This window comes from Trachurus japonicus, chromosome 24, assembly GCF_045865225.1.
Source record: "Trachurus japonicus isolate A0001 chromosome 24, Traja_1.0".
NCBI lineage: Eukaryota > Metazoa > Chordata > Actinopteri > Carangiformes > Carangidae > Trachurus > Trachurus japonicus.
In genome coordinates, this window is record NC_140930.1 from 4,882,509 (window position 1) to 4,907,842 (window position 25,334).

At 40.4% G+C, this 25,334-nt stretch overlaps 2 protein-coding genes across 4 annotated transcripts in view; both read right to left on the reverse strand.

Moving 5' to 3' along the window:
• Positions 1 to 5,953, reverse strand: part of LOC146961190 (sorting nexin-14-like) — a 23,149-nt gene extending 17,196 nt beyond the window's left edge. Inside the window, exons 1-7 of one of the 2 annotated variants that reach the window (XM_085770977.1) lie at positions 5,714 to 5,953; positions 5,407 to 5,544; positions 1,589 to 1,709; positions 1,365 to 1,438; positions 611 to 689; positions 482 to 525; positions 303 to 390 (exon numbers count right to left, since the gene is read on the reverse strand). In XM_085770977.1, coding sequence (XP_085627103.1) covers positions 303 to 390; positions 482 to 525; positions 611 to 689; positions 1,365 to 1,438; positions 1,589 to 1,709; positions 5,407 to 5,534 — 534 coding nt within the window. In that variant the 5' untranslated portion in view covers positions 5,535 to 5,544; positions 5,714 to 5,953. Of the gene's footprint in view, positions 1 to 302; positions 391 to 481; positions 526 to 610; positions 690 to 1,364; positions 1,442 to 1,588; positions 1,710 to 5,406; positions 5,545 to 5,713 lie in introns of both variants that reach the window. The other variant, XM_085770976.1, reaches the window with a different exon arrangement.
• A 7,018-nt stretch (positions 5,954 to 12,971) lies between these two features.
• Positions 12,972 to 24,889, reverse strand: LOC146961191 (heterogeneous nuclear ribonucleoprotein Q-like). 2 transcript variants are annotated; one of them, XR_015035228.1, is made up of 11 exons: positions 24,735 to 24,889; positions 22,359 to 22,542; positions 19,966 to 20,084; positions 18,370 to 18,591; positions 17,325 to 17,501; positions 17,084 to 17,219; positions 16,418 to 16,623; positions 16,177 to 16,326; positions 15,193 to 15,314; positions 13,602 to 14,425; positions 12,972 to 13,563 (listed from the first exon to the last, which is right to left on the reverse strand). XR_015035228.1 is itself a non-coding variant. In XM_085770982.1 (10 exons), exons 1-10 carry the CDS (start codon positions 24,735 to 24,737, stop codon positions 13,756 to 13,758), a joined length of 1,989 nt encoding a protein of 662 aa, XP_085627108.1. In that variant the 5' UTR covers positions 24,738 to 24,889; the 3' UTR covers positions 12,972 to 13,755. The 2 variants fall into 2 exon arrangements, 1 of the variants encoding a protein (XP_085627108.1); XM_085770982.1 differs by having other exon boundaries at positions 12,972 to 14,425.
• Between the last annotated feature and the right edge of the window lie 445 nt (positions 24,890 to 25,334).

Below are 25,334 nucleotides of genomic sequence, written 5' to 3' on the forward strand. Positions count from 1 at the left end.
TAAATACGCAATCACAGCGTGATGCGACGAGCGAAATGGCAATTAAAAACTCAGCATTACTAGAAAGTGTCTATACTGCCGGAAAAAACAAAAAACACTGCACAACGACTGCGTCATGATTGAAACCCGGCGGTTGAAACCTGGTCTGCAGTGGAGACATGACTGCTGAGAGGACGGTTCCTAGAAGTCCCCCCCCCGTCCCCCCCGTCCCCCCCTTTACCAGGAACTCCTGCAGTGGAAACGCGCCTTATGAGTCATTAAACACCACAAACACATCAGGACAAACATCTGCTGCTCGTCACCTTCTGAGCCCGGCGGACAAGCACCGAGGCGAAGAAGCGAAAGGTCATCCTCAGTTCATCTACACACGCCTCGTCGTCCGTGATGTCCCTGAAGAAGAAGCAGAGGAGGAAGTTTAGAGACAAACAGACGTCTGGGAACACCAACAACACCGTCTGAAGACTGAGACGTGTCCTCGTACCTGTACCAGGGGAAGACGAAGTTCTCCAGGACCAACTCAAACACCTGCGGGACGAGGACAGGGACAGGTCGGACCAGAGTGACACACTGACTCTATATGACATTTAAACATTTAAAAGCTCGTTTGTACCTCTGCTACTGAAGCGTCCACTTTTGAATGAACCTTCAGGTCCAACCAGGGCTGATAGTTTTCAAGGAGCAGCGTCGGCCTGCAAGGAACAAAATATAGAAAGATGTGATAACTGTGTGGTTAACGTTTATGTTTCTTTATTTGAACCTGGAGGAACCTACAGCAGAACGGCATCTGTTCTCAGCAGCACTGTTCAACTCTGCTCCTCACAAAACTGCACCATGGCCTCAGTGAAAGCTGATTTTAAATGTGTTTCCAGTGAGAACAGACTGTAGCTCGGTAAAATAACAAAAAAAAATGTGTTGTCAAAATTAGGCTTGGGCGGTATTACGGTAATACCGTATACTGCAGGTGTTTAAAAATAGCAATGGTATCAATTTCAATACCGTCATGAAAAAATGCAATGCACTTATACAGGAGATAAGGATTAAATATTAAATAAAAGTAATTGAATGTCTAAAATTGATTATATGTCCAGTAGCACTTATGTGTGGTTGAATTTTCAGTTAGTTTAATATGTTTTAGCCTACTTTTACCTGCCATTTAATAAACATTCCGCTTACTTCTGCTTTACGTCACTGGTACAAAATAATCTAAATCTTAATAAAGGAACTGTATCTTTAAACATTTTGTTGTGATTGTGGAAAAAGCAGCTGTAGAAAAAGATAATTAAAAACTATTTAAAAAGACTTGCATTCTGCCTCAAAATCAAAAATAAAACTTATTACTAAATCTCAGTATGCTGTGAACGTACCGGTGGCGTTTACACTTGACCTTCCCACAGACGGCACAGCTGTGGCCCAGAGGAAACAGCTCCTGCTCCTGCTGCTGCTGGAGGAGGAGGAGGAGAGAAAACACAACTCATCTGTTTTCCTTCATCATCTCTGTGTAAGCCAATGACACACTGACCCACGTAGATATATATAAGTCAAAATGTAGCACATGCAGAGACAGACTGGAGATCAGAGGTAAACCTACTCTGTTCCTTGGTTTCGTGGTGAAGAGGATGTTAGGGAGCAGAGACTCTGGTCCCAGCGAGCAGTAGAAGGTGATGACGCCGGCCAGGAACGACCAGAAGACCATCAGGATGTGGATATACCTGTGGTGTCAGCAGATGATCAAACAGCATTAGAACCTGTGTGTGTGTGACCTCATAAACTGTACTAAATAAACACAATGCAAAGAAACATCCAGGGCTCCTCCTGCTGGTCACTACACGTGTACTGCAGCCATGACGCCCTCACTGATAGTTCACATTACAGCTTGTTGATCTGCAGCAGCTTTTCAGTCTCGTGGTCGAGTCGTTTTGAAAATGTCACAAGCAGCAGAAATCAACCAGCTCATTATTAATAAACATTATCCACCAAACAGGATATAGAAATAGATGATTATTTTGTTATTTCCTGTGTTGGTTACATCATTTAATCCTGCATCTTTATTTCCTGTGCGGTTTTGTTAATGTTTTGGCTCGAGTTTACATATAAAGTGAGTAAAAAATATGAAATAAGTTTACATAAGTCTGCAAATATCTGATCAGATCTACTTGAAACTGCTTTCCGCAGCAGTGACAGTAAGATCCACATGGGTATTGATTGATTGAACAACGGGTGGATAGGATACGCAGGTCTACCAGGCACAGAGTAAACATAAAGAGCCTATACAGGGTCTCTGCAGGTTTCACCAGCTCAAATTTAAGACCTTTTTAAGACCATTATGGATGAAATTTAAGACCTATCATGACAAATAAAAAACGTACAAAAGAAATGCGGAGTCACAAAATTAGAAATTGATTGCAATATATAAGTTGCGTGTTAGGCTTGTTTGTAGTTGAAAATACATTCAATAAAGCACAATGAAGTGTCGCAGGAGCATTTTATTGAGCATTTGCGGTAGCGAGGGCTCTACCATAACATTTTTACCAAGGAGCACGCCTAAAGTGATCATCACGACCCCAGGATCACTATAATCTGTCAAAATACAGAATAACTTCTAGTAATACACAGTAAATATACTCAATACTTCAATATCTAACTGTCATTAAGTGCACTTTGATGTGCAAATGCTCAGAACTACAAATACACCACAATGTCCTCTTGTCAAAGCCACTCACTCACATATGATGCTATGAAAACAAAACACATCAGCATCAGTATAATCTGGCAAAATTGACCCACTACATATAAAGAGAGGGAAGTGTCCTCCATTTTCACAAAAAAAGAAATAAGCAACCACTTTCAAAGCATTCAATATTTATTTAACAACACAAATATTATATTGTATTGAATTGATAGAGCCATCACAGAGGAAGTCCACAGACAAGACACTCCATAATCTACTAGAATCAAGTAACATTTTAGTTCTGAGCTCATTTTACAGAGAAATTAACTTGTCACCTCAGAATTCAACAGGACTATCAAGTTATAGTGCAATCAGTGGCATTTTACATGTAAAAAAAAAAGTGGTGGGGCACCACCATTTCATAGAAAGCTGCATACCAGAAAAACCATGTGTTTTTTTGTGCATGATGATGCGTGCTTGTGGTCTTGTGTTGTCTTCTGCTGCTGGTAACATTGTAATTTCCTGCAAAGGATTAATAAAGTATCTTTAACTTAAACTAAAATTTAGATTTTCAAATTTTAGACTTTTTAAGACCCTGCGGATACCCTGCTATGAATAACACAAAGTGTCATAAAACAACTAGGCACTGAGATGCACAGAGGTACAATAAGGAAACACACACACAGAGGAAACTCAAAACAACCACAAAGTGAGAAGAAGCAACCACCACTAGGAGATCAGAATGACGACAAAGACTCAGAGAAACTACAGAAAACAAAAGACAACAGCGAAACAGACAAAACAGTCATACAAGACAAACAGAAAGAGACATAATGTGGTGTTGTGGTACTGAGACCGGTCTTGAGACCACATTTTCAAGGTCTGGGTTTTGTCTCGGTCAAGACCACGGCTGCAGTGACGTCTTTTTGTCTCTCTGTCACACACTCACTTCGGTTTATGTGATGTAATTCAATAAGTTACAGATAATTCAAATAGTTGTACTAAAGTATCTGCTTGTGTAACCATCTGAAAAACACCAGCAGGTTCTGTGCTGTGTTCTTCTGTTCAATACAAACTATGTTTACATTAAATATGGTTTAGATTTTAGATGAAATCATCTTTTCTTTTTAGCTGAGGAGGAATAATGTAAATAGCAAGACACATGATTATTATGAGGACTGGGACTGGATACAGTGATGGTCTTGGAAATGGTTTCGCATTGACACGGTCTCGGGTTAGGTGGTCTTGACAGTTAGTCAACTAGCATAAATTGTGATTAATCAACTGTAAAGAGACGTGGGGAGAGTGCAGAAACCTTGTGACCACAATGTGGCATAAAAGAGACACAATATGAGCCCAGACAGCTGCAGCATGGCCATAAAGGGATGCAAATCAATTGCACGAGTCCATTAACAGGGTTCCCACTCTTTTCTTGAAATCATTTTCCAGGCCTTCCCCAGGACATTTTCAGCGGTTCCAGTCTGACAGACATGTTATTATACATCCTCTGTCCCGTTCATGCAGTTGTACCTTATTTTGTACATTTTTGTTTCTATGTTTCTTCCTCTCCCAGCCCCAGAAGTCTGATTTAAATTATGTGCAGTCTATGGCTCTAAGTTATGTTTAGAAATTCCTATTAATTTATCATAGAACAACACAAACATGGGGTCCAATACTGGAAACACTCATCAACTCAAAGTCTCTAGTTTTCTCACAAGGCACTTTTTTAGAAAATAAATCCTTAGTGAGGTCTGAAAACGGCAAACAGAGCTCTGGTAGCTTATGTGGTAAATCATTTTCCAGGACAACTGAAGCTTTTCCAGGACATTTGACTTTTTTTCTCATTTTTCATGTTTTCCATGACTGGAAAATTGGTCAACCATTTTCCAGGTTTTCCAGGTTTCCAGGACAAGTGGGAACCCCGATTAAGCGGTCCAACATGGCCACACAGTGGTATAACGTTAAAGGGATAGTTCAACATTTTGGCAAAGTGGCCCATTGCCATAATCCCTATAGTTTTAGGTTCGTTGCCTTTAATTGTCGGTGCAACTGCAAGCTATTTTTAGAATGGCGGAGCAGAGCCTGAGACTGCTTGATGAAAAACTGTCCCTGAAGGCAATGCGCATCAGCGGTTCTGCATGAATTTACCTCTGTAACAACTCTGTCTGGTAACGTTGTGTTATTATCTCATAGCGTGGTGAATGCAGGTCACAACTTGTCCACCAGAGCGTTGTGGAGTTGTTGGATTGTGTATTTGATGAGTTTGATGAGGGAAACCAAGAAATCCCATTAGCCTCCGTAGTGTAGCTCTGCTCCGCCGATCTAAAAACAGCTTGCACCGACGATTAAAGGTAACGAACCTACTGCTATGACTATAGGGATTATGGCAATGGGCCAATTTGACAAAATGTTGAACTATCCCTTTAACACAACCACAGAGCGATGTCAACAACCACAAAGGTGCACAAAACAAACACACTATAATGACCGGAAGGAAGCTTCTAGCTACATGTCCAAGTCTGCAACTGTTGATAGCACAGTAATAACAGGCTCGAGGCAGCAGTGGGTGATAAACAGATAAACAGCAGGTCACACACACACACACACACACACACACACACACACACACACACACACACACACACACACACACACACACACATTCCTCCAGACATCACATGATGCATCTATCTCGGGTCATGTCGGTTGATAATCTGGCGGCGGACGGAGGCACCGACCTGTTGAGCAGCAGCGTCAGTGACACCATGCCGAGCAGCAGGAAGCAGAACACCGGGTACTGGCGCCCGGTCTCCCGCAGCAAGTCGAGCTTCAGCCCCCGCTTCAAATCCTCCAAAATACCTGCCATCCTCCTCCTCCTGCTGCTGTGGGCGGACACACAACAACACAACACATCACATCACACAACTTTTACCCGACCTACATGTCTGTTGTCATGGTTTTCATCATTAAACCTGCACAGATTCAAAGTTAACCGCCTAAAGTTAACGTTATAACGGTTAACGGCTCATAAACGCGTTTAAAAACTTTACTTACAGCAGCAGCAACGACGACGCTGTCGACGAGCTTCTTCATATAAAAACGATAAAACACATCTTCTAATAATCCTCAGGTGCAGGAGCAGCTCGTCGTCGTCGGACACACCGGTCCGAAACTAAACCGAGTCAACTTCAAACGGAGAAAGTTTTTTACTTCATGTTTTTCCATTTAAAAAAAGAAAAAGAAAAAAAGTCCGGACCGACTTCCTCCTTGACAGATGGAATGTTTCTAATCCAGCCCCGGTCTGAGTGACGGGCGGCGGGGGTTGCCAGATATGTGGACGGAAATACGTAACGCAACTTTTAAAACAAACGTTTTGACGATTTGTTTTTTAAAAAAGGCAAAACCCCTCTTTTTTATTTCTTTGAACTCGAATTTAACGATTAATTACACGGTTACCAACAGTATTAGGTTCATTAAATTGGTTTGCCGTAAATATCCATTATTTTGAAAGGGCTGAGTTGATAGGGGTTTTCTTTTATACATAAAATAGTCAAGTTACACTTCAAAAGACCTAAACTATGGCATTTCTACTTAGGAAAAGGCAATCTATCATATAACTGCTTATGTGTTATCTCTCAGTTATGTATAATTTAACCTTTTGTGACTTGCATTTTTGTACTATTTCAATAGGACTACATTATTTTTGAAGATGTGCATGCGTTCTAAGTATATCTACAAATGCTATATAACTTAATATATAGGAATAATTTACCCTTTACCTTCTGTTTGTTATAGTCGCTCACTTTAATTACTACCTAATGATTAGGCTACTACTTTCTAAATTTTCTGTCGCTCTGTGTACTAGGGATATGCCAGTTCTGTTGTATTAGGATATTTCTATTGATTCAAAGGGAGAAACTTCTTCTTTTAAAAAAATATATATATATTTACTGGGTAGAATGACCACACAACGACCATCTTAACGTTAACAGCGCACCTTAAGTGTATTTTTGCTAGGAGGACATGGCAACCCCAAATCCAGTCAACGTCATTTCCGGTTAGGACGATCCCAAGGTTTGGTGAATTTACAGCGCATCAGTGTAGTGACTGAAATTACTCCTGAAGTCCCGTGACTCTGTTATTCAAAAATATATTCAAGTGTTATTGATTTTATTGATTAATATTTAATATCTCTGATCAAAGCTGAAGAAAAACGTAGATTTTTAATTGGAAATCTACAGTAGTGATGTCAACACCATTTACTGTCTGTTTGTTGAGTTATTTTTGCATTATTTGACAGTGGATGTTTGTAAGGTCAAGGAAATAAAATGTTATACATTTAATTTAACTTTATTTCACACATTTTTATTTTCAAAAGAATGAGTCACTTATTTGAGAGAATAAACCCTATAATTAACTAATTAATTCAATTGCATTAAATCCGTTTGCCAGTACCTTGCAACTGTGCATAATTAATAAGCATGATATAATTAATCAACCAATGTGACCTCGAAACTATAATAATGGACAGAAAATGTTTTCAAAGTTTACAGAACTGCATTATTAAGCTTTTCATGATCTCTAAAATGTATCTGTGCCACAAAAATGGAGGAGATGAGACGAGGAAACAACTCCGACTGCAGAATAAAAACACAACCACAAGTTTAAAGTCAATAACTTTATTAGAAAAATAGGTTTAACTCACCTCACTGTACAGTATAAAACAATTCATTTGCAAAAATGCAAACACACTTGTTAGCAAAAACAAAAAAACAAACAAAACAAAAAAACACATTCTTGACCCTTATAATTGGTGATCCAACAGAGTCAACAACACTAGTATGAAAAATAACCCAAACCAAAACAAAAGTCATAATCTGGCTGTTTTTTTTTTTATATAAACTGGGTAAGAAGAGAGAAAAAAACAAGCTGCACAATCTTTTTCTGAACTGGAAGATGCTAAACATGAGTCAGAGTCAAGACACCGTTTCATGGCAAATGTCACATCAACAAAACAAAAAAAAAGAAAAAGAGAGAAAAACAAAGGCTAACTGCTACTAACGGTGTTTAACAAGAGCTTAAAGGAGAAAATCCAACCTCAGGTACTGTTTCACCTTTAAAACCCATCAGTCTGTGACCTACAACTCACTCCAACTGTTACTGTGTGATGATTGATCACATTAAAAACTCTTAAACCGCTTCATTCTGGGGTTTCTCCTACATTTCCCAGAATGCCTCCTGCTGCCTGATCTCTATACAATTGAACTCTTCTGTGTAATTACTCATCATTGGTGCAAATGAATAAATATTTTACATCTTTCTTTGTTTCATTCATTTTTTTTTTTTTTTAAAGGGTCAGTCTGGTGAGATTCTGTATTTTAACGAGACCAAAACACACACATACACTCATTATTTCCTATATAATGTGTCTATATGCGTGTTAAAACATGCAACATGTTCCTTCATCAATGTGAACAACACACATATTTTATATTTCTTGCTGCTCTGTGTAAAAACCACACGTGTGCAGCTGTTTAAAGGAAATTAAAACGTTTAAAAAATAAAACAATTAATTACTACATAATTACAAGTACTCGCCGTCACTACTACATTATTACGTCAGTAGTACTCGTTGGGTCGGACATGATACATAATCAAAACCTTCGCTGTGGTACAACTACTTTTCATGACGACACGCAGACTCACACACTTACACACACACACAGATGATAAAAAAAATTAAAATAAAAAATAAAAAACATCGCACCAGACTGATCCATAACATTTTATACTGTTTCAATTATCAACTAAAAAAAAAAAAAAACACACAACAGAAAAACCTCTCTGACACGCTGGCTGTATTTTACTCCCAATAAAATTCAATGGTTCATCCTAAAAGTCTTTCTTTGTTTATACAGCTCTGGAAAAAATTAAGAGACCACTTCAAAATGATCAGTTCCTCTGGTTTTACTATTCATAGGTATGTGTTTGAGTAAAACGAACACTTTTGTTTCATTCTATAACCCACTGACAAAATTTCTCCCAAATAGGAAATAAAAATATGGTCATTTAGAGCATTTATTTGCAGAAATAACAAAAAAAATCTGGTGTTTTCAGACCTTGTATAATGCATATTCATTTTAAAACACCACAACACTACTTTTTTTAATTTAGGAAGAGTTTAGAAATCAAAACTGGTGGAATAATCCCAATTTTTAATAGCAGCAGTGTTTTTTTTATTTATTTATAATCTTTCTTCCTCATTAAATATGATTTAGTTCAGGTGATCAGCTGATCAGTGTTGGAGTTCAACAGACACTGAATCGATGGCTGCCATACATGTTGAGAAGCTGAACATTTTGGGGTAGTGGTCTCTTTATTTTTTCCAGAGCTGTACGTATATGTTTTTACCCCACAGTATGAGTGTTGAACTGCTCCTTTAAAACTTTTAACAGCTCGACCTCCAGTAACGAGACGTGACTTGACATCGATCTGACAGGAGAGTTAAATTATTGACGTTCGGTCTCTACAGTGACGTACAATGTTTTTTTATGTATAATTAAATGTTACGACCACGACATGTTCAGTCAAGATTTGTAAAAACCACTTCCAGCTATTTATTTTTTTGTGTATTTCCAAATTATGGAAGACCAAAAGGATGACACACGTGAGTTTCCAGTCGTTGAAGTTTTTTGCTTTTTAGTTTTTGTACAAAAAATAAAATAAAGTTAAAAGCTATAAAAACGTTGTTCTGTCGGTCAACTACGCCGTCGCTCCGTCGGCTGATGGATAAAAAGACAGCTGGGCTGGTTCAGGCTCATGTCAGGAGGAGCGATAGCAGCCTACGTCGAGAAGTCTCAGCTGAGAACTGAATATTCATTTAAGTGCTGTGTTGTTGTTGTTGCCTGTGCGTATCGCTGAGGTGGAGCAGGCGAGTCCTCAAAACTGAGGTAGTTAACAAACAAAACAAAATAAAATATAATAAAATAAAACAAAAACTGTGGCTTTTAAGTTCTCTAAAAGAAACCGTGGTTCCTGGAAATACCCGACCGACCTTCAACGGCGGGTTGGTGACACCTCAGCTACCTGATAACCACGTGTTGATTATCATTTACGTCTTAAGTCCATCAGTAAAAAGATACTGTAGTCTAAGAACTCAAAGAAAAACAAAATATATATATATACTATATATAATATTTAGCATCAAGTTCCACCACATCACTCCAAACTGAAACAAAACAACAAAAAAATAAAAGTGCAAAGACTTTTCCAGACATTGTCCATCATGAACTCATAGTCAGTAGGTCTCAAATGGCATATGTAGAGGAGAGGAGGGGGAAAGGGGGTCTTAATATTATCATTATCATTAACTTTAAAGTCAATGCTATTATTTGTACCACATCCATGACCCCTGGACAAAATTTAGACATCAGTTGGTGGGTTTCAAAATGTTTAACCCCTTCCTGGCCAGTTGTTTTTGCTGCAAAAACACAAAATGTCTATGGGGCTCTATGGGGTTTATGGCTGGTAGTACAGTATTTTAGTGATAAAAAAAAAAGAGATATCCACAGTCCCCTCTGTGAAAACTTCTGACTCTAATATGTCAACAAAATAAAACAATAATTTCATTTTGAAAGGGGCTTCTTTATCCATTGTTCAGATTTCGGTTCTGGAAATTAGCATTAGCGTATTTCATTAGATATTGCCTCATTTATATATTTAAACATACAATTTGACAAAACTTGTAATACAAAAAATATTTGTCTTAATGTGAGTAATAAACTTGGGAAGTTTCATGGTGATATCTGTTAGTTTAAATTTTTACTTTATTTTTTACACTGAAACCCATTGGGCTTTTTTGTCCAGCAAAGGGTCATGGGTGTGGTAAAAATTCCATCATTACGGGTCCAAAAATTGGACTTTCATTCTGAAATTCGGGACATCCAGAGTTTACCCAAAGATACACCTCCTTGCCAAAAATCAGGCCCCAGTGACCTTTCATTTGACCGTTACGTGGGCAGTTGGGAAAGTGTGAGAGATGGACAAAAAATGTCCAGGGGTAAAAGGAGGGTAAAAAAATTAAAAATCAAAACAAAAAGCTCAAGTGTTGCTCTTCTGATTATCATCTTTCAAAACGTGGCAGGAGGAGGAGATCTGCTCCTGAAGAAGACGAAGAAGAGAAAAGGCTGGAGACCTCCCTCCTCCTCCTCCTCCTCCTTCCTCCTCCAACTGGACCACTTGAGTCAGGCGACCTTACCCAGTTCCTCCAGCAGCAGCAGCAGCGGCAGCAGCAGCAGCGGCCTGCAGCAGTCAGTCAGTGTGTGTGTGGTGCAGTCACCAACAGTCTTCTTCATAGCGACACATCAGGACCGGCCTCGACCCCTTTTTCCTGCTAGTCAGGTAACAAAAGGAAGCAATTAGAGAATGGAAAACAGGAATCGTGTTACACAGCCTACACACACATCTACTGCTCTGAGCTCCCTCTCACACACACACACACACACGTTCTCACACACATATACACACACACAGACACACAGTCGCGCTCGGCAATTAATTGTATACTGCAAGAGGGAGAAACTGCGTCAAAACAATAAAAAGAAACATGGATTTACATATTAAAGACGAGGAAAAAAAGCATTCTCTGATTGTTAACATGCACATGTCAATGCCTTTAAAGGGATAGTTCAACATTTTTGGCAAATTGGCCCATTGCCGTAATCGCTATAGTCATAGCAGTAGGTTCGTTACCTTTAATTGTTGGTGCAAGCTATTTTTAGAACGGCGGAGCAGAGCCGTGAGCTGCTCAGAGCTACGCTACGGAGGCTCATGGGATTTCTTGGTTTCAAACTCATCAAAATACACAATCCAACAACTCCAAAACGCTCTGGTGGACAAGTTGTGACCTGCACATTCACCACGCTATGAGATAATAACACAACGTTACCAGACAGAGTTGTTTTAGAGGGAAATGCAGAGACTGCTTGATGAAAAACTGTCCCTGAAGGCAACGTGCATCAGCGGTTTTGCATGAATTTCCCTCTAAAACAACTCTGTCTCGTAACGTTGTGTTATTATCTCACAGCGTGGTCAATGTGCAGGTCGCAACTTGTCCACCAGAGCGTTGTGGAGTTGTTGGATTGTGTATTTGATGAGTTTGACGAGGGAAACCAAGAAATCCCATTAGCCTCCGTAGCGTAGCTCTGAGCAGCTCACGGCTCTGCTCTGCCGTTCTAAAAATAGCTTGCACCGACAATTAAAAGGTAACAAACCTACTGCTATGACTATAGGGATTATGGCAATGGGCCAGTTTGCAAAAAATGTTGAACTATCCCTTTAAAAGAAAAATAAAAGAGGACGACAAGCAAGAGAATCAGGCCTGGTTTGGATTAGAGTAAAAAAAACTGAATTTAAAAAAAGAAGCAGGTGGAAAAAAAGACGAGCAGAGGAAGAAATAAAAGGGGGAAGGGAGGAAGGAGTGGGTGTGTGTTAAAAGCAGCCATTATTATTATTATTATTATTATTATTATTATTAATATTATCATTATTATTATCAACACTACAAGCAGCAGCAGCAGCAGGCGGCTCATGCACGGAGAGAGTGAGTTATATATCGACCACAGAGGAAGCAGCAGCAGCAGCAGCAGCAGCAGCAGCAGCAGCAGCACAACATCAAACCTCCAGATAAAAACATGCAAGATTAGTATCCAGGCCTTCAACAGCTAGACAGGTAGATCCTTCTGGGACAAGGAAAAGCTTCACTTTCAAATTAATAAGAAATCAAATTGTGCTTTTTTTTTTATTTATTCATTCCCCTCCCTCACGCGCCCCGCCCCGCCCAGCCCCTCCTCCTCTGCCAGAAACAACAAGGGACTTCCTCTATGACACTTGTTATTATAATATTATTATTAATAACAAAAAATAAAATAAAAAAGGGGGGCGGGAGGTGGGTTTGTTTGATTAAAACTCTTGATGCTGCATCGACAGTGAATTTAGGACACCAAATTTTGTTGAGAGACATTTATGATTGTTTCTTTTTTGGGACATGAGAGGAACTCATAAGGATGAAGTATGTCACTACACATACAGAGCAACTAGAGAAAAGTAGGTGAATTGGAATTTGATGGCATGCAAAAAAAAAGGTGACACTATATATATATATAAAAGGTGAGCATGTCGGGGGGGGGGGGGAGGCCAAACACTTTAAAATCCATTTTCCTTCCACAAGGAGGAGCCTTTTAAAAAAAAATTTTGAAGGCAATTTGAAGAGAGAATTTGCCGAAACATGAAATTTGCAACACAATTTGAAGTTTTTTTGTACACGTGTGCGTGTAATGTTTATTAAAGCAGACAAACAGCAAAGAATACAAGCCAAAATGTAAAGCCAAAAAAAAATAAGGACTGCGATGGTCCTTTTTTTTTTCTTTTCAATAACAAGACACGCCATTATTACGTTGTGACAATACAAATTGTATTTTTCATTTGAAGTTTTTTTTTTTTTTGCTTTCTTTTTTTTTTTTTTTTCTTTTCCTTTTTTTAAATACATGTTTAGGAGGAGACATATGCTTTGTTGCTGTTAGCTACTTAAAACATGGAAACCAGAATGTCTAAAAAACATACATAAAGCTATAAGCCAAATAGACAGCTCGAGCACATATTCGCATCTAAAAATTGTTTTTCCTTTTTTCAAACTTTGTTATGGAAAATCTTTTAAACGACCATCTTAAAAATAATAATAATAATAATAATAAAAAAGGAGGAAAAATAAAATAAAAAAATAAAACCAGTTCGCCAGAAACAGGTGGGAGTGTGTAACTATTGTTTTGAGTCCAAGCGGATTATTAAAATATGTACAAAAAGATATAGATCTTGCCAGATGTCACCAAATTTTTTTTGTTTGTTTGGAGGAGAGAGAGAGAGACCAAAAAAGAAGAAAAAAAAAAAATATGCAGGCAACCGTATGGGATTGATTGAGGGCCAATCAGATCAAGTCTCTAAATAGAAAAAAAAGACAAAAACCAAAAACAATAAACACGTATTTTGTTGTTGTGGTTGTTGTGGTTGTGGTTTACAAAGCCCTACTTGGTTTACTTCCACTGTTGCCCAAAAGAATCCTGATAAAACTCCTGGTTGTCAGATTTGTAACCAGAATAGTTACCAGAATGGTCACCACCTTGGAGCGGTTGCTGAGCAATGGGTTGAGAGCCCCAGTTCTGATTATTGGTCTGGCGACGCTTGGAATCTGGCTGGTTGTACCCGTCAGCTTTGCGCTTTCCTCCTACATTTCCACCGCGGCCACCCCGCGCACCACGTACCCCTCCTCGCCCTCTTGGCTGCAGGCCTCCTCTTGCGCCGCCGCCGCCGCGCCCGCCCGGTCCGCCACGGCCGCCCGGCCCACCGCCGCCGCGCTGGGAGAAGTTGGATCTGCCTCGAGGTGCACCGCCACCGCCGCCGCCACGTCCGCCCCGGGCTGGAGAGGCTCCTCCTCCTCCTCCGCGGCCGCCACGCCCGCCGCCGCCGCGCCCGCCTCGGCTCGGCGCCTGGAAGTCGTCGTAGCCGTAGTAGGGGTCGTCGTAGCCGCCGCGGTAGTTGGGATAGTCGTAGCCGTAGTAGTCGTAATAATCCTCGTAGCCGTAGTAATCCGGCTGGTAGGCGTAGCCGCCGCCGCCACCGCCGCCGCGGTTGCCTCCTCGGCCCCGGCCTCTAGAGGGCGGAGGCATGTGGGGGGCAGGGGGGTAGTAGTAATAGTCGTCATACCTGAGGGGATAAAAGAAACAGGAAGTGAGGTGTGAGGATTAGATTAGATAAACTTTATTGTCCCCAAAAGGGGAAATTCGTCTTGGGCAAAAGTGCACCGTGTAGCAACAAGACATATAAGCAGCAATAAGCAGTGACAGACATACATACAATGGACATAAGTACAACGAGAGACATGCAGGCAATAGACATAAGTACCGAGACAGACTTACAAACGATAGACATGTGTACAGTGACAGACATACAGGCATGGACGTACAGACGAAGCAGCATTGCAGAGCATCAAAACCCTATCAGTCGGCATTATCAGTTCTAAAAGAGAGGTGTAAAGTAAAAAGGACAGAATCTTGGCTTAGTAAAAAAAAAGATAAATGAGGAATTTAAAAGATCCTAAGATCAAAGAAATTTGCAAGAGTAAAAACTCGAGCTACGCTACGCTTCCTCCAATTAGGAGGCCACCAGCCTAGGGTTGATGCTGGCGTGAATAGGGACTGGCTGTTTGTTCAACAGAGCAATAGAATTAGGGAGGAAAGAGTTTTTATGATGGTTGCTTTTGGGGCGGCAAGCTCTTAAGCGTCTGCCCGACGGCAACATCTCAGACTCATACATAGAACAGAATGTGTGATGGATCTGACATCACTCCCTGAGCCAGTCATAGTACTTTCTTTTCAAAGATATTCTGCAGTGTTTGTGTGGATCAGAGTGTGTGAGGTGAGGTGGCGTGATGATAATGAAGACGACGTTGTGACGAAGACGAAGTTTCTTACATCTGCGTCTTGGCGGCTTGTCTCTGGGCTTTACGCTCCTTCCTCTTCTGGTCCGGAGGTTTGGCGAAAACGATCTCGATGGGCTCGCCCTCCAGCTCCTTCCCGTTCATCTCGTCCAACGCCTGAAGGAAAGAAACAACGGTTACGTTAAGACATCAAACACAGTGAAGGATGATGAAACAGGATGTAAAAGTATGACATAACTGACAAAGAGAAGGGCACGATTAAATATCACAAAACCCTGATTAAAATAAATACAGTGGAAACCGCTTGTGATCATGTGGGAATCAATGTGAGCACTATAAGTGGTTGACTACAACTGATTTTTTATTATTTCACTTCATTTTTAATGCAGAACATCATCTAAACGCCATTTGCTTAGTTTTTCCAATGAGAACAATGTAGCGAAACGGACAGCTTCAGCATTTACTGAATTATATTTAATGTTTCAAACGTGGTGCAGTCGTTTCAAATGCTTTTCCAGAGGCACCGTGCAAGTTTAATTACTGCGCAGACATAACTCAAATACTGTACACAATGCATCACAACAATGTGTAGCTTACTGGGTTAATATGACGTTAATAACTCGCGAGAGCTCGGCCTTGAAAGTGACATCACGTCAAGCACCCAGGCACCAGGTGAGAGAGTCAGAGTTCTTACCGGAGAAAAGGTAGACTTATTAGTTTAAGAAAACTCCTTTTTTTTTTAGATGTTTATATGTTTATAAACGTTGTTCTGTGTCTGAAGCCCGTGTCAAACACAAACCCCGCTACAGCGCCATGAAGGAAAACACCTCATTATGACGGCCTAGCTTGTTTACACTGAACCGTAACAAAAAACATTCAAAATTCATAAGTTTTAACTAATATTTTATAGATAAAACAACTTTAATTACCACAAATACACAGAAAAAAAGCACTGAAAACAAGTTTTGGCTCCCAGGAACCGGTTTCTATCGGTTTAAATGTGAAATCGTTCCTGTACCTTGACGGCTCCGTCCCGCTCCTCGAAGTGGATGAAGGCGTAGTCTTTCAGTTTCTTCACTCGCTCCAGTTTTCCAAACTCACCGAAGGACGTCTCCAGGAGTTCCTCTGTGACGCCGTTGGCCAGATTCCTAACAAATAAAACTTTCACCTGTCAAACAAACACAGAGAGAGAGAGAGAGAAGGTGAAACCTCGTGTTGCTCTTCACCGTCTCCTCTGTCGTTCCATCTCGCTGCCTCACCTTGGCCATGACCTCGGGGTCGGGGTCTTCGATGGGGTCGGCCCACTCCACCGTCACCACGTTGCCCCAGACCTTCACCTTCCCGCTCATCAGCCGGCGCCGCGCCTGGGCCGCCGCTTTGTGGTCCTCGTACTCGAGGAAGCAGAAGCCGCGGTTCTTCTTCTTGTCATCCGGCTGATGGTAGAGGATGACGTCACTGAGGCCCTCTGCACAAACACACACACAGAAGATGAAGAAAAAGAAAGGGATTTAGAGCTGCAACAACTAATCGATTAATCGCATAATAAAAGATCAAATTAATCTTCAACTATTTTGATAATCTAATAATCGGTTTGAGTAGTATTTTAAAGAGAAAAAGTCAAAATTCTCTGGTTTCAGCTTCTTAAATGTAAAATATTTCTGGTTTCTTTGTTCCTTTATGACAATAAACTGAGTCTCTCTTTGGTTTGTGGACAAAACAAGACATTTGAGGACATCGTGATTGACATTTTTCAACATTTCTAAACATTTTATTGACCAAACAACTAACCGATTAATCGTTAAAATAACAGACAGATTCATCTATAATGAAAATAATCGTTAGCTGCAGCCCTGAAGAGATTAGATTAAATGTTTTATAGCAGGTAAGTAACTGGAGGAAGGAGTTATTTTGTTGTTTTTTTTTACCTGTGACTTTAGCGAACTCTTCGACGATCTGCTCCTTTGTTTTACTCTTGGGAATCGAGCCGACGAATAGCCTGTTGTTGGCCACAGATATACACACCCCGATGTGCTTGCCAGGGCGAATCTCATGATTATTACACTGTAAAAAACAAAAAGAAACCATTCATCATTTCAACTACACGCACGGTAACGACACATGACAACCTTCTGAACAGAAACTATAACAACGCTTCCCGCTGCTCACCAGCTTGACGGCCTCCTGCGCCGCCTCCTTGGTGCAGAAGGTGACGAAGGCGTAGCCGCGGTTCAGGCCGCTCAGCGGGTCCATCATTAGCCTCAGGTCCCAGATCGGCCCGGCCTTCTCAAAGAGAGGAACCAGCTCGTCTTCAAACAGGTCGCGGGGAATCTTACCCACAAATATCTGAGGAGAGAGAAGAGACGAAGAGTCGTTGTTAGGTCTAATGACTTTTTGGTTCCTTTTTGTTTTGTTGTTTGTTTTTTTCTGTTCATCATAAGCCTCGGTATTGTTTTGTGTATTTTGAAAACTGTTTTTAACTATTTCTCTCAGAGCTCATCCACACGAAAATGAGTTTCAAAAATGTCCGTAAACACAGCATCATTTCAAGAAATATCTGCATCCACACGGATCCATTGAAAACGACTGAAAACACTGTGGTACATCCTCCATCCGCCTCCTGTGTGGCGCTGTGAGATAATAACAGAACGTTACCAGACAGAGTTGTTTTAGAGGTAAATCCATGCAAAACCGCTGATGCGCGTTGCCTTCAGGGACAGTTTTTCATCAAGCAGTCTCTGAATTTCCCTCTAAAACAACTCTGTCTGGTAACGTTCTGTTATTATCTCATAGCGTGGTGAATGTGCAGGTCACAACTTGTCCACCAGAGCGTTGTGGAGTTGTTGGATTGTGTATTTGAGTTCTATGAGGGAAACCAAGAAATCCCATGAGCCTCCGTAGTGTAGCTCTGAGCTCTAAAAATAGCTTGCACCGACAATTAAAGGTAACGAACCTACTGCTATGACTATGGCAATGGGCCAATTTGCCAAAATGTTGGACTATCCCTTTAAAGTAAAAATCATTGCATCGTTCCTCTTTAAGACAGAGGAGAAAGAATAGAGCTGCTGTTTTCCTTCCTCGTGAGCACGCCATGACGACGCACGGTGTCTGTTTAGTTTACAGACATATTGGTGGATATGCAATTTATTTCCACGTATTTTAATTAAATAACAGCAGATATTCGATGTTTTAACCCTTAGATGACAGGACGTACCTCCGTCCCGACCGTGGGCTGAGCGCCTGAGTAAACGTCCTCGGGCGGGGGGCCGCCGTACTTCCGCTGCCCCGTCGTGACGTCGAGTGTGTAGTTGGTTCTGTCCAGCAGCTCTTTGATTTTGGCCTCGTCGGGTCCTTTAGTCGTGTCTGCGACCTTCGTCCCCTGTTTCTCCCGCTGCCGGTACGTCTTCATCACGCCACAGAGAAAGGCACTTTTGTTCTGCAAGAAGACACCACAAACTGTGTCACAGACAAATACACACAACACATTTACCATCTAATACATATATATAAATATAAATAGAGAGGAGGAAATACACTTTAATATAGAACCAAACCGAGTGCACTCCGGGTCATAGGACATTAAATATAAAAACATCTGCTTTAGGTTTTTATAACAGAGTTGATTGTCCTGGGAATGGGTTGTTTTCTATGGAATGGAGGTTTTTCCTCAGTGTGTTTGAGCTCGTTGTCGCCGTATTTAAGGTGAACAAACTTATAAATGTCTTCCGTCCTACACCGTTTCAGCTTCACCGCCCCGTTTCCTGGTGGTGGTCCCGGTCGGGTCGAAGCCAAACACACTGGACCCAAACTAATCTGATCTGAATTTCACGTGACCACAGAACGAGCTGCCAACATTTCAGATCAGATTTGCAGCTTTCAGCTCATTTCTCTTCTTCTGTTCATTATCAAGTCTCATAATCTGGTTTTTGAGCCAATTCTTTATCACTGAGGATCCATCGTGTTGCGATCTGAGGTTGATTTTAGATCTGAAGGTGTCAAAACAAGTGTGGAAATCACATAGAAGAGTTGAAATTGAACCCATTTTCAGGTTGCTCTAATGTTTAGTAAAAGGATCATTCATTAACTGTAAACATCTTGTGCTTCTTTGTACTAAAACAAAAAGGAAAACATTTATTGCAGTTATTTATAGGTTATTGTGTTTTTATTTTAGTGGTCCAACCCACTGGAGATCAAATAGTCGCTGTGTGTGGCTCCCTGAACTAAAAATGAGTTTGACACCTCCTCGTTTAAATCTTTGTCTGTGCAGTTAAAAATTACAAATGTGATCAAGTGAAAATCAAAACTGCAGGAGCTGTGGTTTTGTTTTGTTGTTTTTGTTAAATAGAGGGTGAAGTGTCACAATAATGTTGTGTATTGTCAGGAGCTGCAGCTACAGACACTCCTGACTTTATGAGATCATGTTTATTATTATAATTAGGTATAAAACCCAACAAATATCACATCACTGCAAAAATGACCATGAAACCTCACATCCCAAATATTTCCCAATATTTACAGTATTAATCGTTGCTGCAGAGATCACAGGTGAACCGACTGCTGCTGCATCAGGGTTTTACTTTGGGGCTTTTATTTTGAAATGTACTGAATCTAACTTGTTTTAAATAATAATAAAAACAGATTTTTATTATTTTTTATTAGGCTTGAGCTCAAACACACTTCAGAGTCAGGTAATATTTCAGTGATGTTGCACAGGAATGAACTCAGTTTTTGCTTCGCTCCGCTCCAGGTTTTCAAACCTCCATCTTTCACTTGTGTCACTCTTTTTAACATCGGAGCGTTCAGGACTTACTTGCACGTGTGACAGGTCGCTCTCTTTGAACTGGACCAGCACTTGCAGCGCTCCCTCCTCATTGAACTCTTTCAAAGCTTCAAGCGCCCTTTCGTCTAGGTCACTATGTGCTACCAGGCCTGAGAAACACAGCAAACACACAAACAGACACACACAAAGAAAAAACACAAGAACAAACTGTGAATAAATCATAAAACTTATCACATCATCATCACCACCTGAGCAGGTTGACAAAGAGAAAACACAGCGAGTGTGACTCACTCAGCTTCAAACGAGGCGGCGGCGGCAACGGGACAATAGAGGCTTAATAAAGATCGATCTGTCCCGGAAGGAACGATGATAGCCGAGGACGGACAATGGCTCCTATTATGTCCCGTGTGTCATCATTATTACAATGTGTCGTTAACCATTTACTGTCTCACACGGCGCCAAGTTTTAAACCCGTCTCCAGCTGATAAACAGGTTCCGGCCGCAGCTTTCAACATGAACAAATCAAAGAGAACGACACTCAAACCGAAACCACACCATCAATAAACCTTAGTTGACCATTAATTACCATACGAATAATGGGGATTAACAATTTGATCGTCTTTTTCTGATAATTTTACGCCACTGTTACAGTATCGTTTAGGCTTTGCAACTAAATCCATGATGTTAATGTCAGTAGATGCTCGTTGAATATAAGAAATTAAGCTCCTTGAGATAAAACAGTTTGTGTCATTAAACCATTATAGAAGAAGAAAAGAATTTAATTTTTCTCTCTATCGCCATTTGATTTCTGCATTATCATCTTTATTATTATGTCTTTGTTCTGTTATTTCCCTAAACTGCATCATCTCGAGCATTCCTTGTTTCTTGTTATCGAGAATTACCTTGTATACTGCATTGAAAAAAGAAAGAAAGAAAGAAAAAAAGAAGAACCGGGTGCAACGTGATGATGTCATAAAAGAGGACCAGTCAAATCTTAAACGGTGGAAAACAACGAGGAGAAATCGTGATAGAAATGTGACATTCCTGTTAAGTTTCATTCAGGCGCTTTTATAAAAATGAATGGAGACGATTAGTACTGAAATAACTGTGGTCTGTTATTTATTTTTCCTCTTTATCGCTCTCTTTATTTGATTTCTGCATTTTAATCATTATTTTATCGAACATTCCTTGTTTCTTGTTATCAACAATTACCTTGTACAAGTAAAACTGAAAAAAGAAAGAAAGAAATACGAAAGGAAGAAGGGGGTGCAACGTGATGATGTCATTAAAAGAGGAACAGTCAAACCTTAAACGGTGGAAAACAATGAGGAGAAATCGTCAGAGAGACATTCCCGTTAGTTTCATTTAGATGTTTTTATAAAGATGAGTGGAGACGATTAGTGCTAAAATAACTGCGCTCTGTTCGATTGATCGCGATCAGGTGATTATGTGACCGGCCGAGGTCAGTGGCGTCGTCAACCTCCTGCAGACTCGGACAGCTGCTTCATTGTTGCTGCACATGTCACAGCAGCAGCAACAGCAGCTGGATTCAATCTACCTTCCTTAACCCATTTACAGCTACAGCCGTCGTTTCATCCATTCAATCCAGCCTCTGTGCTCAATACACACACTGAGAAACACACACACACTGAGAGACACACACGCACACACACTGAGACCTGAAGCAGAGTATTGATGTGCAACGACGGTGCATTTTTAAGAGCAACATAGAAACAAACATTACAGGAAATGTTTTTATTGATCTTGGAAAAAGATGCTTCTCTCATTTGGTGAAACTGACTGTGGCAAATAAACATGAAAAAGGTGTTTAGGGACTCGCTCTGTCCGATCGCTGCTCTAATGATCAGTACAACAACTGAACAGTTACTGATTACACCACTATAAAGGACTGATGAGTGACTGGACTGCTGCTTCATTCATTCATTCATCGATCGGCTCAGCCCATTGTTCTCAGCGATCAATACCTAAGGATCAGCCGGTATCTATCTGCAGGCAGGTATCTAATTTTCAACAACACTCAGGAAATAAACTGAAACCAAACACATTAGTCCGTGTCTCAGTGCTTTGACTTTACTCTACAATATCTAAAACAAACTGCTCACTGTTGAAAAAAACAACCTTTAAAACACACCTTCTAGATATACGTATGTCAATACGTTATAGATTTTGGTCCCATCGTGCACTTGATTGACAATAATCGTCTCAGGAATTCACAGAGGTAGTAGACTAGTCTGATCCAACAAGACACCAACATCTGTAAAAACACACCTGACAGGTCCTGTTATGCAACTCGGCGCTGGTAGCGAACGTCTCAGAGCAGGTTTTTAAAAAAAGACAAAGAAAGAAAAGAAAGAGCACAGCCAAAGACGACGAGATGAGAAACTTTCTCTGCGTCTTCTTACCTGCTACGTAAAGTTCATCTAGCTTCTCTGCGACTTGCTGAGGTAAACCCGCCTCCAGCAACGCGTCGAAGTGTTCCGAGCGGGTCACGGCCGCCGTAGTAGTGTCCATCGGCTCCTCCGTCACCTCCGTCGCCTCCGTCCCGTTCCCGTTTACATGATCCGTGGCCTCCATGTCTCCAGACATCTGAGCAAGACCAGAGACCAGAGAGAAGAGTTACAAAACAAATCCCAAAAAGCAAAGCAGCAGTTTGTATTTTAGTTTGAATAATAGATAATTTACAAGATTACTTTATTTGTCACCTTTATTCTATTTACAGTTTCCTATACAGTTTCTATCATGCACTTCCACTGTGATTTTATACAGTACCTTCATAGACACCCATATATTTATTGCTTTTTATTGCACACACAGCTAGCCCGGTACTGTACTGTACTGGTCTTGTCTGTTTTTTTAAATTTATTGTCCTGTTTTAAACTGTCTGGGTGAGTGAGACACCTGAATTTCCCTTCAGCGCCGGTTAATAAAGTTTTCTTTGACATTGACACAGTCACAGAGTAACATGCAGTAACACATCTCCTGGTTGCTGCTAGACTGGTTATATAAGTAAAATAAATATAAGAAATATAAATAAAATACAAACATAACGTATAGAAATGCAAAGAAAAAAAGTCTAAATTCTCTGATTTCAGCTTCTTAAATGTGAATATTTCTGTTTTTTTTGTTCCTTTATGACAATAAACTGAGTCTTTCTTTGGTTTGTGGACAAAAACAAGACATTTGAGGACGTCGTCCTGTGGTTTGGGAAACACTGATTGACATTTTTCAACAATTTTTTCGACATTTTATTGACCAAACAACTAATCGATTAATCAATAATGAAAATAATAGTTAGTTACAGCCCTTATATGAAAGTTATAAAAACTATAATAACAACAGCAGCCCTGAAATATCAACTTCTAACCCCCGGTGTGACCCCCGCTCTTTAAGAGAAACCCCCAGGGACAATGCACTTGTATAACCTCAATTACCTTATTGACCTCAAATGCCTTCATGTTTGTGTGTGTATATCGGGTAATTACACACACACACAACTTTAGATAAAACGATATTCAGCTGCAACTACTACAGATAATTCACATTATAAACAATTATTTCACTTCCATCCCTTCAGAACAGAGGTGTAGTCTGATATGTGCAGTAATCTATGCAGTAAATCCACTTAAAATGCGTTAATATTAAAGTATACCCATTACAACAAACCTAACTAAACTAAATCTAACTATAGTATATGTGATACACGTATTAACAGTGCCCAAACTTAAAAAAAAAAAACATTAATATTTCAGTATACCTTCTACAACAACAGGGCCCCCCCCAAAAAAAACAAACAGATATTGGCCCCTGGGTCACCTAAAGAGTTAATACGTCCATGCTGAAGCTGCAAAGGCAGGGCTGGAAAAAAAACAAACTATCTGTGCAGTTTGGCGCCATCGTTGTTATCTGAGCTGCTAGTATGAAACTGAAACATCACGGCATGGCAATGGCACGTTTTGCAATGTTTACTAACTAATCTACTGGCCTGGAAATAAAATAATAATAAAAAAACGAGTACAGTTCATGCTTTGTAACGCTACCCATTAGATATAAGAAGAAGCATAGATATCCAGGTTTCCATACACCAAACATTTTTACTATGAGCACAGTGGCCCCCTAATATAAACTTTTAGGAGCACAAGCAGAGAATTTAACAGTGTAAATCGACTTGCAAAGCAGAAATAGTCACATTTCCTTTCCATTCATGATCCTCACACACCTGTAATGACAAGATACCGGATTCTTTGAGTCGCTCCTTCCATGTTTCAACAGTGTTTTCTTTTTTTAAAGGCAAATATACTGGTTGCATATGTGTAAGTAGATTAAAAGTTTACTTGCACTGTCTCAAAATGCAGTTTGGAGCCCTGATACATGAACAGTTAACATGATCCAGCAGCAGCAGCACCACGCCTCTGTTAGCTGAGCACGACCAGGCCGCACCAGGTGGAGCTGCTGCTGCTGCTGCTGCAGACTGGACGATGCTAACCGCTACAAAACAAACCACAAGAGCTAAAAAACGCTTCAAATGCTCAGTGTTTCCTTTTAAATACGGTGCAAAAATAGCAATAATCATCACGTCTGTTGAGGGGGCGCGTCAATCAAAGCGGGTCGTGTTTTCCAAAATGCCGGCTAGCTATGTAACGTTAAACGAGCTGCTAATGTTGCTACACATCCTACATTCACTGTGCAACACAGAGCGCACACATACACACACAAATACACACATATAGCAGCACTTGTTTTCCAGTGAGTAACGGTCGGTCGCTTCGTTGTGTACCTACCATGCGAATTTAAAGTGGGGTGCACGATGCTGATCCGTCGTGTTGAAGGTGCTTCTGGAAAAAGGATAAAAAAATATTCACGCCGGTGCCGCTCAGGTTGGTTTCTTTACTCCCGGTGAAACAAAATGGCGACGACGTAACGTCGCGATCTCTGCTTCTCGGCTTCGTGTACGGGGTTTCCCCACAGCGTTTCCCACGGGCTGCTCAGCTCAGGTTTCATGCATAGACTGTAAAAAGAAGGTTTCATGTATCCGACCAGGCAGCGGCGACTCTGAGCAAGTGATCGATATTTGATCGCTTTTGACAGTTGTTATTGATTATCGTACACTTGATAACGATATATGTAATCTGTGGTTTATCCTGAACAACTAAATTTACTTTTATTCTTTGGCTTTTACCTCAACATAAGAGTTGTATGTTCTCTGTTCTTGTTTGTCTTTTTATTCTCATTTTATTGTATTTTTAATCTGTCTGTCTTCTTTTGTGGCTTATTATCTATTCCCTTTTATTCTTATCCTCTTATCCTATCTTCCTTATATAAATTATTATTTTTTTGTCTTTTGCCCCCCCCCCCAGTCTGGTGTGCAATATTTCCTGTCT